The sequence below is a fragment of the Aythya marila genome, assembly GCF_965140915.1.
Source record: "Aythya marila genome assembly, chromosome: 9".
Classification (NCBI taxonomy): domain Eukaryota; kingdom Metazoa; phylum Chordata; class Aves; order Anseriformes; family Anatidae; genus Aythya; species Aythya marila.
Genome location: NC_139050.1, coordinates 12,835,951 through 12,850,660, shown reverse-complemented (window position 1 = coordinate 12,850,660; position 14,710 = coordinate 12,835,951). Strand labels below are relative to the sequence as shown.

At 40.6% G+C, this 14,710-nt stretch overlaps 1 protein-coding gene across 1 annotated transcript; it reads left to right on the top strand.

Annotated features, from left to right (window-relative positions):
- The first annotated feature begins 1,794 nt into the window (after positions 1-1,794).
- PARL (presenilin associated rhomboid like) lies at positions 1,795-14,046 on the top strand. Its single transcript, XM_082767654.1, has 10 exons — positions 1,795-1,884; positions 1,971-2,175; positions 2,264-2,404; positions 4,261-4,309; positions 5,932-6,027; positions 7,332-7,481; positions 8,567-8,637; positions 9,941-10,042; positions 11,898-11,995; positions 13,723-14,046. Exons 1-10 carry the CDS (start codon positions 1,838-1,840, stop codon positions 13,835-13,837), a joined length of 1,074 nt encoding a protein of 357 aa, XP_082623780.1. The 5' UTR covers positions 1,795-1,837; the 3' UTR covers positions 13,838-14,046.
- The last annotated feature ends 664 nt before the right edge of the window (positions 14,047-14,710 follow it).

Genomic DNA, 14,710 nt, shown 5'->3' with positions numbered 1-14,710 from the left:
CTCAGCAGGGACTGGGAGCCTGGTGGGGCACTTATCGATAGGACATACAGGGCAGGAACAGATAGCCCCTCCTGAAATGCAAGTCTCCAGTGGGTAAAACAACAGCCAGAGGAAGAAACAGAGGGAAGCCATTAATTTGTTTAAACAAATCCACTTTCCTTACATTCTTTATATACTCCCAGCAGCATTTTCCCACTGGCAAAAGAAGCTTTCAAAAGCAGCTTGTTTCAACTACAACAATGTCTATCCCCCTCTTTCAACAAGTACTGCACACACCCGTTCAGGACTTGGTTTTACTAGGTGCTATAAACTTTCACTGTTTATAGAAATGAAATGATAGCACAACTAACAGCAAATATGCTTTGCAACTATTCAAGTATAACTGACCACAAAACAATGTTTTATGTTTAAACAAATACGTAACGCCCAGAGCATCATCCCTTGCAAACTTCACCCATAGGCCATATACAACTAAGGTCTGTAATGTGATAAAAATAAGCCATGGGGACCAAAACGAACACCTTAGTCTGAAAAACAGCACAGCCAAACTGTATGGGGTTTGAACACAGGACGGGAAGAGTTAACAAAGAAAAATATTTAAGCCACTTAAACAAACAAACACTCCTGATAAGGTCCCTGAAAAAAAAAAAAAAAAAAAAGAAAAAAAAAAAGTGATAAAAGACTCTAAGCTGCCAAGTTAAATCAAACATTTCTTTTTACTTCTTTTTAATTTTGTTGCATAGAAAAACAGGGAGCTGATTACCACAGTTTTCATGTACCTATATATGTGTGTTTTTTAACACCAGCAACATATAGCTTTCAATCTGCTAAGCATTGCTTTATTCAAGCAAATCCCAAGGCTGACCCATGACCAACAGTGCAATTAGAAAGAGATAAAATACAGACTTAAATACAGTGCTATAGCACATAAGCAGCCCTCCATCACAAGCTTATAGAGGTTTCCTCAGGTCATGGCCTTGACTTAAGAAGGTAAAATCTTTCACGTGTTAAGAAAAAGGGAAAAGAGAAACAACCTCAACTGCTTTCCCCTCTACTTCCAAATGATTTGATTTTGTCACTGTATTCTTGAAGCAGATAAGCTTGCTAATGTTCTAATCAAGCCCGTAGTCACCTGAAGTTCCTAAAACATACAAATCTTCCCATCTTGCTATTAATTTTCCTTCCATACAATGAATTATAGAACTGAGGCTGGAGGGAACTTCAGCAGACAGCGCTGGCCCACCTCCTGCTGCAGCACCGCTGCGCAGATGGGCCGGGTGGCTCGGGGCTTGTCCAGTCAAAACAAAACCGACTCCAAGGCTGCAGATTACACAACCGCTTTGCATGTGAAACGCTTCCCTCACACGCATGCGGGACCTTTCCTGCAGCAGCATGTGACTCCCTCCTGGTGCACACCTCAGATAACCCGCAGCCTGTTCAACTGCTTCGTTTCGGCAGCTCCGCTCGCTCATGCCTGAGCCGTGCCTGGCACGCACCGCGCCCATGCCAACGGACATAACCAGAAAGGCGCACACCGCTTCTTCAAACTCCATTAAGCAATTTACAAAGCGAACACTTTTATTTATTTATTTATTTATTTATTTATTTATTTATTTATTTCGCTGTCGGTCTTCGTCAGCCCCGCTCCCGTCAGTCAAACCCCCGGGCGGCCCCTCCCTCACGCCCCTCCCAACATGGCGGCCCCTCCTTCCCGCCTCCCCTCCCAACATGGCGGCCCCTCCGGGGCGGGCTAGGCTGAGGCAGTTTCCCCCGGCCGCGCCCGCAAGATGGCGGCCGGCCGCCCCGGAAGCTCTCGGCGGGCGGGGAGGCGCCCAAGATGGCGTGGTGGTGCTGGGCCCGCGCCGCCGGCCCGCGGGCGCACAGGTACGGCCGGGCCGGGGCGGGAGGGAACGGGCCGGGAGCGGGGGGTGCATCCCGGCTCCCCGCCCCACCGCTGTCTCCCCCCGCAGGCTGACGGTGCTGCTGGAGCCGCGCCGGGGGTTCCGGCGGGCGCGGCCGCGAACCGAGGAGCCCCCCCCCGCCGCCGCCGCCGAGCCGCCCGCCGCTGAGGCGCGCCCCGCACCGCCCCGCCGCAGCCTCTGCCCGCCGCCGCCCGCCCGCGCCGGCCGCCCCCCGGCCCGCCGCCTCGTCAGGCCGCTGCTGTTCGCCGTGGGGGTGAGTGGCTCGGCGGGCGGGGAGGGAGCCGGCGGAGGCCCGGCCTCGGGCCGCCGGCCCGGGCTGAGGCTGTCCCGCCGTTGCCCAGTTCACAGGCACCGCATTCGGGGCCGCTGCCATCTGGCAGTACGAGGCGCTCAAGGCCCGGGTCCAGACGTATTTCGAGGGAGCTCGGGCGGACTGGCTGGACAGAATCCGCCCGCAGAAGAGGGGCGACTTCAGAAAGCAGGTATGTGTGCCCGCACCGAGTATGGCTCAGGCTTGTAACGCCGAGAGGGGACAGGCGCCCAGCAAACTGCTCCTCATTCTAAGCAAATTACGTTACTTTGTTCCATGAAAAATAATGGTAGAACCAGCGATAACAAACTAATTCACAGCATCACTGCGCAACCCACATAGCAGACAAACGCCACGTTCACCCTGAAATGTGTGGAGGAAAGGTCAGGAGTAGTCAGTGTATAGCTAAAGAATACACCTTTTGCTTCTTCACTATCAAAAACTTCAAATTGCCATTTTTAAGCCTTCTCAAAACCAAACTTGAGCTCCCAGAGGTGATGGAACTGGCTTAAATTCTGGACAATAAGCGTATTTCCTTGTTTTTGAATGAAACGCATTCAGATTTTCAGACTTTACTGCACAAACCATCAGGGTTTGAGGGGCTTTTGTAATGAAAGCCAAGGTTTCCATCCAGCTACTTCGCTTTGACATCTGGGCAGTAAGAACAACGTAACTGCTGCAAGACTCGTACAGTTAGTTGGCATCCTGGAAGATACCAGTCATTCACTGTTCAGTTAAGCATATTTAAAGCTAAAAAATACATGTGTGTTTCAAGGTTACTGCTGTAGCATGTGGCAGACCAGGCTTGTTCTGGTTGCTTTTTTGAGGGAGGTGGGGCCGCTGGAGGAACATGGTATCCTGGATGGCACACGGGAGCTGGTTTTGTAGCGCCAAGTGTGTGTGCTGTGGTACTTTTTTCCAAATGGGCATGCTTTCCTGCTCAGTTTATATGAAGTGCAGGTGAGAATGTGACTGCCCCTGAGTTATATGTCAAATAGTTTGGGTTTTGTACTTCTGGTTTCCTTCAAAACCTGAAGGAGAAGATTTGCTGACTAGCTATCCAGAAATAAAACCACCCTGTTGTTAATAGGCTTAAATTCCCAGCCCCTGTCTTCAGCAGGTAAGTTCTGGTTTTAGATTCAGGACCTCCCAATAGACTCTGAGAGCATTCTATTACTGTGTTATAGGAAAATCATCTTAGTTTATGGTCTTTCTGCTGGAGAAATTGGTAGGAGATACTGATATCTGTCCTGTGCCAGAGCATTAAACAAAAAATGCAGTGAAGCTGTTACACAGGTACCAGGTCGCACACAGGTAGTTTCATAGAGCATTATTTCTTCCTGCCTCCAGCCTATAACTGAGTTTTTGACATTGCCCCCATTGATATGATTGGAAGGTCATGGAGCTAGCAAGAAAATACTTGTCCAAAATAATTCGGAAAGCTTAAAAAGGGAAAGCGGGGGATGGAATTTGCGTGTGGGCTGACTGCACTCAAAATAAACTTTTTCAGGGGTTTTAAACTTGAAGGAGGGCTGGGTGAGCTGGACGCAAGGGGGAATGGATTCCACATCTTGTGAGCCACCTCTGCAAAAGTGACCCTGGCACAAAAGTGGAATCTCTGAAAGGTGGGTGGTGTGATGTTAGATAGCATTAGGGTGAGGCTTAGTCGAGGCAAGGTCGATGCTATCTTTGGTAACCTGCTAAAGTAAGCATTATGGGCTATATCCTTCTTCAGTACAAGCAGAGGTAACCCTGCAAAAAGTTCTGCAAAATGATATAACCCCATTCTTTTTGAAGAAACTCTTGATCTACTCTTGGATATTAAATGAGAAGGAAAGTAGAACTACTCTTGAGTAAGGAAATGCTGACTTGAAAAGCTAAATCACTAAGAAAAATAACAAGTTTGAAGCTGATTTCCTTGACAGATTTCAAACAAATGCTTTTCTTAAAAAGGTAGACCTTTCTGTGACTATTTCTGAAATGGCAAATACCCCACAACGGCACTGATGAATACCAATTCTGTTTCAGGTTAACAGCTGGTGGAATAACCTGACTGAGGGTCAGCGGACTGTGACAGGTTTGTGTTAGCTTACAAGTATTAGACATTCACAGGAAGAGAAATATGGCAAACAGGTACAGTATGTTAAAACAGATGGCTTTCATACCACGTTTAGGTTGTTAGGCACCAAGCATGTGTAAACTTGTACCTGCACATATGTGGTTTCTGCTACACTTCTTTCTCAGAATGTATTTTTATGTGCATCAAAAATTCCTGTGCATCTGTGTGAGATTGGAGAGGATTAGCTAGAATCCTGCCCCTGGAATGTTTTTTTTCAGGAACCGCAGAAAAACAGAAAATACTTTTAGAAGTAACATGAGCTAGTTACGTGCTTTTTCCATGCAATTCTGTAAGCACTGTCTTGAAAGATTAAGTAATTGTGTGGTTTTTCTCACCCAACAAAGGTTGGCTGGAGTTGCGTACTCTGTTAAATAGTATGGCTGTGTTCACCACCACAGGGAGGAATATAACATTATGCTATGTTATTTATTTTTCTACATTGTACAATGACTTGAATTACTTTTCAACATCCAGTCAGGTCACAATACAAATAAGCGTTGCATTGGGTCTGGAGGGTGAAGACTCCTATTCTTTGGAGCATCTCTCAACATCTGGTTAATCTAATAAACTATCTAAATTCTAGCTGGTGTATCCTGAGCCATTGGGATACTTGCCCTTGACTGCCATCACAAGATTGGGCTTACTGTACTGAAACGGTTGATGGTTCTTTGACATCTTGCTGCAGCATACAAGGAAAATATTTCCTCTAACATCATGGAATAAGATAGAGTGTCAAGAGATGTATAGAAGTTTTGGTTCTAGGACTTACACATTGCAGTTTCTCACCATTCTTACGTTTTGTTACAAACTTCAAATAGAGAATCATTATGTGATATTTACTATTCTGTAAAGGAAGCACAATTTTCCCCTTAAATGTTTTTAGCTATTGTAAAATGCTGTAAATGGCTGTTCCTATAATAATAGAGGAGGCACCGTAAACAAGAAACAAATTTGCATCTCAGTATTTCTAATATTGTATACTCTCTTTTAAACTAAAATAAGACCACAGTAAACATCTGAAGTAAAAAATCATGTGTTTGCATCTCACAGGGATGACTATGCTTTAGCAATGCCAAGTCAACTTTTTACACTTCATATCTAACTGGTATTATAGAATCTCTTCAAACCCAAACCTGTCTGTAAAGTGGAAGGGATGTATACTGCATGTTTGTATGGTTCCCTTAGCCTTCTCTCCTCCGTGTGCAGTTAAGTGCAGCTGGTTGGTGGCATTTGGAAATAAGCAGCTAGAGGCAAGAAATGGACCTCTTTTAGCTGTTTTTTCCTTCATTGGCTCTATAGGGGAACGTAAGTTTGAAACCAGAGCTTGAATGTTTTCAGTGCAGATTTCCTGGATTGCTGCATTTGTTACACTGTACGTCAAAATAAAACAGTTGCAATTAAATGTTCTATTGCTAAGATTTCCATTATATAAGCTGAATTCCTGTATTTCTTTTTGCTTTTTCTAAACTCCATAAAGTTTATGGTATGATTTTTTGCAAGCGTACTTCTGAATGCCTGTTTACAGTAAGAATTTTGGCATGTTACATTCAAAATTTGTTTATACTTTTCCCTTTTACTAGGTATTATAGCTGCAAATGTCTTCGTATTCTGTTTATGGAGGCTGCCTGGTATGCGACGGATTATGTTTACATATTTCACCTCAGATCCATCCTCCAGTAAGTCAACAGTAATTTGGGTGAATTGTCTATGTTGGTGTATAATAGAGCCTTTGATCATACCGCAAAAGCTTGGGATGGTGTTTTGCTTGTGGGTGATGGAGCTGCAGGTAAGCTCAGTCATGCCCAAACACGTCATTTTGTCTAGATAGGAAACTCTTTGAATGGAGAAAAAATTAGAGGTAATGGATCCATTTCGTAGGTTTTTTGTTTCTGTTTTTTTTTTTTTTTTGGTTTTGTTTTTGTTTGTTTCTGTTTTTTTGTTTTGTTTTTTTTGAAGAAACCACCACCAGTACTTTTCTAAATACTGTAATATCAGAACTGTTGCCTGGCCTCTTACTGCATTCAGTGGGATGCAGTTCCTGCCTTCCTAAAGATGAAGAGGCACTTCTATTAGCGATATCAGCCCCAGCTGCTTTCCTGGACAGAACACTAATCATCCCAGTCTTCATAAAACGTTAGTCAGTATGCTATGTACAGGCACCTTTTTTCAAACTTTGGGTGGTCTTGTGTTCCCCCCTCCTGCCAAACAAACAAACTTGGCTTTCGCTGCATGTGAAATATTTTGAAGAGGTTAACTTAGGGAAGTAAGTTACTGAAGTAAGTTACTAGTATTTAATAGCAGAACAATTAACTTTCATTTCCACAGTAGAGAAAAGAATTAAAAGAATGAGACAAATGTGCATGAGGAAAGTAGTTTCTGCCGAAATGGAAACTCAACCAATTCCCACACTCCAAAGCTAAAGCTAGTTATTATGCAAAGCAGTCATCCCAAACTCTCCTGCTTAAATAATGTTGACCTTTAAACCTGCTAATAGGCTTTTTTTTTTTTTTTTTTTTTTTTTACATTTTCAAGGCTGCTGTTGCACAAAGAACTAGTTTTTCTTTTGAGAAGAAGAAAATTTTCCATTCTGAATCAGTCTTCCTAGTAAAATCATTTTATATAGTTTTTCCTATTAATATAATAAAAAGTTTTGCTGTGTACATTTATCAGAATCTTTCTCTCCAAAGCATAGAACAAGTGTTTTTAGATTGAAATTTTATGTGAAACATTTCCTAGTAGGTAATTGAAACTTTCTAAAGTAGCTGTTCATACAGCTTGCATATTTTTGGGGTGTACTATTTTTCAAGAGGTATTGCATGGAATTTGAAGCTTGTTACATTTTGGGGTTTATTACATAGTTTGTATTTGAGGATTCTAAATACAATTAGCTTATAGTATCTCTTAATGAATATCTATCTAGTCTGCATGAGATGTTCAAGTTAACCACTGACTTTTTTTCATGATTTTTTCTCTCTTGTAGGAGCCTTGTGTTCTCCGATGCTGCTCTCTACGTTTAGTCACTTCTCTCTTTTCCACATGGCAGCAAATATGTATGTTTTATGGAGTTTTTCCAGCAGCATTGTCTCTCTCCTGGGATGTGAGCAGTTCATTGCAGTGTATCTTTCTGCTGGTAATGTGAAATACATATATTTGCAACATATAAAAATATGTATTCATGCAAATAAAGTGTACATGGTTAATAAGCATATGATGACAGATAGCAATTATTCAGCCCCACACACTGCTCTATGCTAGCTGCAGTGCTTATTTGCTGTCACATGGAAGTCTGATGGCTTTAGGGTACTGGGCTTCAAAATACCATGAAAATCCAAGTATCTGGTTTTCAGTCATACTTAGTTACTGTACTGGGTTGGGCTGGGATGGAGTTAACTTTCCCTGCAGCAGCCCATACAGTGCTGTGCTCTGCACTTGTAGCTAGAACAGCAGTGGGATCACACCACTGTTGTCTCCTGCTGAGCAGTGCTGGCACAGCATCAGGACTCCCTCTAATCCCCCAGAGCCAGCAGGCTGGGGGTGGACAAGAGGGGAGGAGGGAACATTACCAGGGCAGCTGACCTAAACCAACCAAAGGGATATTCCATACCATATGTCACACTCAGCAATAAAAGGTGGAAAAAGGAAGAAGAGAGGAGGGGCAGGCTCTCATGAAAACATCTGTCCTCCCGAACAATGGCTATGTGCATTGAGGCCCTGCTTCAAGGACGTGGTCAAGCATCACTCACTGGTGGGAAGTAGAGAGCAATTTCTTTCCTCTGCACTTCCGCACGGCCTTTACTTGTTTTTTCCCCTTTTCCCTTTAGCATTATTATTTAGTTCATACTAATTTTCCTGTGATAATCATTTTTCCTTTAATTAAATTATCCTTATCTCAACCCATGAGGTTTTTTTCCTTTTCTTCTTCCCTTCCTCTTCTGAGGGGGGGAGTGAGAGCGGTTGTGGTAGAGTTCAGGTGCCTAGCAAGGTAAAACCACCACAGTCACCAAAACAAAATAGCTCTTAGAGCAGACATACGGGAATTTCCTATGAAAAGTTTACAGTTGTTTTTTTTTTTTTTTTAAACTTGAATAAAGCTTTAGCTTTTAGCTAATGGCTAAAGAAGCCATTAGCTTCTTTAGAATGTACCAATGATGTTTAGCTTTCTGATGCTTGCCTGCGTTGCAGATGTGGTTTCTAATTGTCACTTTACCTTTCTAGGTGTTGTCTCTACTTTTGTCAGCTACGTTGCTAAAATGGCCACTGGGAAGTTTGAACCATCCCTTGGAGCTGTGAGTATCTGGAATATAAGAGACGCTATATAATTTCTAATGTTAGTTTCATAGACTGCTGTCTTCTTGTCTTCTTTTACCTGCTTAAAATAATATATTCTGTATGATAGAAACAAGGAAGGGTTACTGAAACCAAGCAATCCAGCAGTTACTCCTGTGCAAGAACTTGGCTATTCTTCAAATATTTCAACTCTTGCAGTGACAGCCCAGAACTACCAGATGTTGTAGTGGGTTGTAAATGAGTGCTTAATGAGCAGGACCTTGCGTCACTGAGCAGAGAGTTCAGTTCTACAACTTATTTCAAAACTGTTACTATATAATTGTGTATAATTGTCTGCTCTGAAAACACTACTTTTGAAAGAAATCATGTAACCAGTCAGAGTCAGCATGGGATGCTAGTGGAAGCTATAGGGAATACTGTGCAGAAAGCAGCACTGCTGCCCAAAGTCTTACTACGTGAAGGGTACGAGGTAGGTTGAGGATGTGTTATGGTTATCTGTTCTTTACAGGTATTTTTAGTACTATAAGGTTTTAAAACACTGAACTTGCTATAAATTTGAAGTGAACCTAGCCATTTGCCAAGTTTTACAGTCTCCTCTTTTACTAAACATTTAGCTTTTAACAAAGTTTTTTGTTTTTCAATGGGAATGAGAAATGTTACCGGAAGTCTCTAAGAGTTTTGTTAATGCTGTCTTATTTTCCCTTTATTTTATGAATAAATTATATCTGGAGCAAGTCGCTTTCCATGTGACTTTCCACTTCTTTTACTGAGTTGAACTTACTGAAATTGACACGTTGCATTAGTTTATGGTATTCACAGCCTTTCCATTGAGAATTTTCAAGAGATAGAAAAGCCTGCAGTCACTTCAGTACAGACCAGGGATTTGTTGTTTCATTAATGAAAGACTTCTTGTTCCTGTCCCTCTTACTTCCGTTGTTTTGTTTGGCACAAGCTTCAGACAGAATCCCTTCTGAAGTGTTTGGGTCTGCTTTAATGCATATAAAAATTTCTATAGAGCTCGCTACAAAAAGCATGTTAACATTCGATATCTTAAGAATGGGATTTTTTTTTCTTGATTATTGGAGGCTAGGTAAGAGCATGAGTTTTTCCCAGTATTTGTAGTTTTTGACATTAAAGTCTTATTTTTATTCTCAACACTGCTGTGATACTTCATGACCTATCACAGGGCTGTGTTAGAAAAAATAATGAAAGCCAAAAGGAAAAAGGCTCACATTCAGAAAAATATTTTTACCCTTACGTAATATCTCGGCTTACTTCTAATATATTTTAATGTTTTTACAGTCAGGAGCTATAATGACTGTCCTTGCAGCTGTATGTACAAAGATGCCTGAAGCAAAACTAGCAATCATATTTCTTCCAATGTTCACATTTACAGCAGGAAGTGTAAGTACCTTTGAACTTCAAAAGAAATCCTACTCTTAAAACGTTTTTTTGTGTGCCTATCCCTTATCTTAAGGCATGTCCTCTTCATTTGAGTTTCTAAGCTGTTAAATTTGCTTTGAAAAAGACTACAAGGTCATGGAAGGCCTGGAGACTGATTCTGAGTTAACGCAGCCTGGCAGAGTCACTTACACAAGTGTGCAGTGATTTCAGAATTATCTTAAATGTCATCCTCTCCATGGGTGTGTTGCGAATCTGATACTAAGACGTGAAGGAAATTGGGAGTTCTTCTGTCTGAGGACTACGTGCATAAACTGTTCAGACATTAGAAAGATATAAGTCTTTCTGAAGGGCAATATTTTGCATAGCAATAGTTATTACAGACTAATATTTAGATTCTCTTTTTGAAGTAAGATTGGTCAAGACTGAGAAAACAGAGTCTTGCGTCTCAAGGGAAATAACATTCTAGCACTGGAAGAACACCTCCTGTTGATACTTGCGAGAACATTCTTGGGTTAGAAATAAACTGTTGAGGCTTCCCTTTATGTGTACTACTAGCAGTCCATTTTTCATTAAATGCTTTGAGATGCGTTCATACACACGCCATTTAAGAAAAGCTTCTCATGTATATTTTGACTTGCTCGAATAAGTTAATTGCCTGTGGTCCACCACTTAACAGTTGCTTTCCTATGTTACCTAAGGCGGTTAATCTTTGTCATCCTAAGATGATGCAGTTTAATATTTTTTGTAAATACAGCTTACAAATTTCAACAATGTTCTCAAATACAGCCTTCATGTTTTTCTTGCCCTTCTGTTTGAGTTATGTGATATGTTATGGTGTTGTTAGTTTTTTGCATGCTAACCTTCAATTGTATCTTTCCTGAAAAGAAACCAGGGTGAAAATACTGTCAGAGCCACAGATAGCATTGCCATGAGGAAGCACTCATTACAACAGTAAATAAAGAACAACACTGGCTATTATGGTGTAAATCTCAGAATATTTTCTGATACAGCCTTTAAATGCTAGAAGTTCTTAGTAATTTCTAAACTTAATGTATTCCTATAGCCTACCTCATGTATACTGTAATGGGCTTTTAAAAGAAAAAAGCCAATATAGCAACATAGCTGCTATTTTAACACCTATGCTCAAGGAAAGAAATTCTACTTAAAGTAACACTTCATCCTAATGTTACTTCTGTCAGTCTCTTGAAATAATGCATTCAGTAAAACGTTGCATAATTACAACTATGGTGGTTTGTGTCTCCTGAGGATGTTAAACTATTGCTCATGTTTCTTGCCACAGAATTATTCACTGTCATCCTGATTTTCTTCCTTCTAACAGATGGGTCACTTAGGAAAGTGTGACGATCAATAGCTGTCAGAGGGGAAGACAGGGATGCTGCCCCACATTGTTCTGTCCAGTAGAAGGTTGTGTCATTCAGCTATGTCAGAATTAGTGAATGAGAATACTACTCTTTTTTATTTTATGGTGTCTTTTATGACTGTAATACTTCCCAGGTAGTTTTCTCTTTTTCTCTGACCTAAGTTTAGGAAATATACTGACCTAAGATTAAAATATACATAGTTGTAGAAATAAAGCTTTGAACAAATAGATTATTTGAGAAGACAACGTTCCTATCCACCATTATTCTGTGGTTGCTCATGACTGTATTTTGGCACTACAGTACAGCTAACAGACTGAGTCCATTTTTTGAATTTTTTTTTATAGTGTTTGCATTGATAAAAAGTTTAAGGGATGCTTTTTGATCCAGAAGTTTGCTGTGTATAAAGCTTTGTTACCAGTGCTCGTTATATACTGTGTCTGATCCTTTCTGTTCCGTGTTCTCTTCTTTTCCAGGCTTTAAAAGCCATAATTGCATTTGACACTGCAGGGCTTGCTCTAGGCTGGAGATTTTTTGACCATGCTGCACATCTAGGGGGAGCTCTATTTGGAATGTAAGTCTGGTTTATATTTAAACTCTTCCTATTCACTTTCTGAATACTCACAAATTCGCTTTCTTCCTGCACTTACCTAACTTAGAAGCTGAACTGTCTTTAAATGACAGGTTAAACATTTGATTGTCCTGTCACTGTAGCCTGGACTGTCTTTCTCTGTCCTGCTCTCTCCCCAGAACATTGAAGAGAGTCACAGGACTGAGTAGATTCTCACAAAACACGGCATGGACAAATTAAAACATCTCTTGAGTTGAAGAGCTAACTAAATCCTCATGTATGAATGTTTGTTTCTAATTACCAGTTTAGAAAGAGCTGAATGAGAATGAGCTGAGGCCAAGTTCTTCAAACAGCCTTTACTGTTGTTTATCAGTGTTGCTGCTTTCATCTTTTTGTGAAGCCTAATTGGGAAGAACTACTACAAACTAGTTTCTAGCAAACAGTTCTGCATTGTTCATGTTTGAACTGTATTACCTAATGAGTTTTTCCCCTTTTCACACCGACTGTTGTCTTAACTTGCACACTTATTGCTAAGAGCATTTTTAAACATAGGTTAAAAGCCTACCCGAATTTTAACTAGGACTGATTAAAAAAAATGAATTTAAAGCTTGATGCAGAAGTGTGCCCAGTGAGTTTATTCTGCAGCAAACTGATCAAGGAACTTAGGAACATTTGGAAATTTGCAGAATGCTGTTCCTTTGATCTTTTCATGAGATCAGACTGCACAGTGATTAACAATGTTTGTTCACACAGTGTGACTAGTCTGGAAGATATATTCTAGAAGTTGGAAAGTACTAATTTTGGTTTCCAGACTGGTTTGCCTGTGCTTGCTGTTTACTTTAGTGTAAGTTTTGCTCTGCACAGTCTGTTTTCCACCCTTTCTCTGACATCAGAGGCAGTTGGTGTAGACTTGCTAATTTGTAGCTACTTCCTACCTTGATGCAGCTATACCAGCTGCTCATTGTAATACAGACTTGTATATTATTAAAATATGATATCAGATGCAGTAAAGACAAGTTTTACAAGTAACTTTCATATATGTGTGCATATACTTTCTACTCAGTGATCATTTTGGCCACTTCATCCTTAAACAGGGCCACTAGCTCCCAGATTGAACCGCATGTTTTCTATACATTGCTTCACAGACAATTGTCAACATCTTTTTATGTTATTGCTTCCCTTTCCACTTCTCCCTCTCCTGTCCTCCATGACCTCCCCTGCTTAATCACTTATATCTATACAAAACTGTATGAAAATCAGTATAAATGGATTCAGAACACTTCAATAGATTAATTCTTCACTGAGTTGTTAATAGTGGAAAATTCACTTTAAAGGAGTGTGGCTGTTTATGTTTCTGTTGTCTTTACATGCAAGAAAAATACCTTTTATCTGGTGGGGGTAGTAAGGATTAGCACAAGCAACTGTACTCTTTTAACAGTGTTAAATGGAAGTAGGTTTTGTATCTTTTTAAATAGAATTCATGAGAGCATGAAATTGGAAGGTGTTCATGCCTTTTAATGCTCAGCACCAAAACAAGCAAGGACATAAAAGTTAAATGGAGTCAAGAGAACAAGTGGCTTAGCTAACATCACTGCTCTCCAAGAATGTTACTTGTGCCTCAGTTTAATCTTGTCCACTGTTACAAGCATCTAGCTGCCTTTAGTGATCAGTCTGTTCCTCAGGTGCTGAGAAAAGTTGCAGTTAAATTTAACTAGTACTTTCTTTCTCAGGTGGTATGTGACTTACGGTCATGAGCTCATATGGAAGAACAGAGAACCTCTGGTGAAAGCTTGGCATGAAATGAGGACAAAGAACACAGGAAAAGGAGGTGGAAGATCTAATTAACCCTAATCATGGAGGTTCCTTGTGCTGAAGTGGTATATTACTTGAAGACCTGGGATTGAATTGGTTTTGAAGGTGGTTGGTTTTTTTTGCTACTCCATATTAGAAACCTCAGCTCCTTAGAGGCCTAACATAAACTACAGTTACAGAAATGCATATCAATAGAAAATGAACTCTGACAAAGGTGGAACAATAAAGATTTTTATCCTATTTCCCTGCAGTAGCAGCCTGTGTTATATTTTTAAAAGATGCACAAAGCTTTCCAATAATACTTGCAAGGTACCTATTTGAAAAATTGAGGGAGTTACAGATCTGTATCCCCTGGTGTCCACCAGTCAACACTGGGTGCTTGTCTAGACTTAGACATAGCCTAACTGGACTCAGCATAATGCTACTATGATGAAGTTCAGTGGTCTTTATCATCAAAAATATTGGGTTAGTGAAAACAACGGTCCCTTCTGATCTAAACTTGAAATACACGAAGCAATACTGTCAGGCTTGTACAGGTAGACATAGCCTACATCCTGGTTAATGGTCCAGCTTTATTCCTCAGCTTATTCAATGTCTTAATGTCTGTGTGCTTCCAAGATGCTGGTGTATCTTGTTACACTTCACTAACAAGGTATCTGTTCATCTCTTTCATAATTATGTGAGTGGAAGAATTTCCTACACTGGGGTTTTAAACATTTTTACCTTAAGTTATACTGCTTTCTCTCTCTTCTACTGCATTAATCTTTAAGTTGTGCTCTCTTGGTAGATTTAATTGTTTTTGTAAGAATTTCAGAACAGTAACATTTGATTCAGAATCTGCTGTTAAAAAAGAAATAAGCAGCTTCAACAAAAGTGGAGGAGTCAGATCAATAATACTGTAATCAG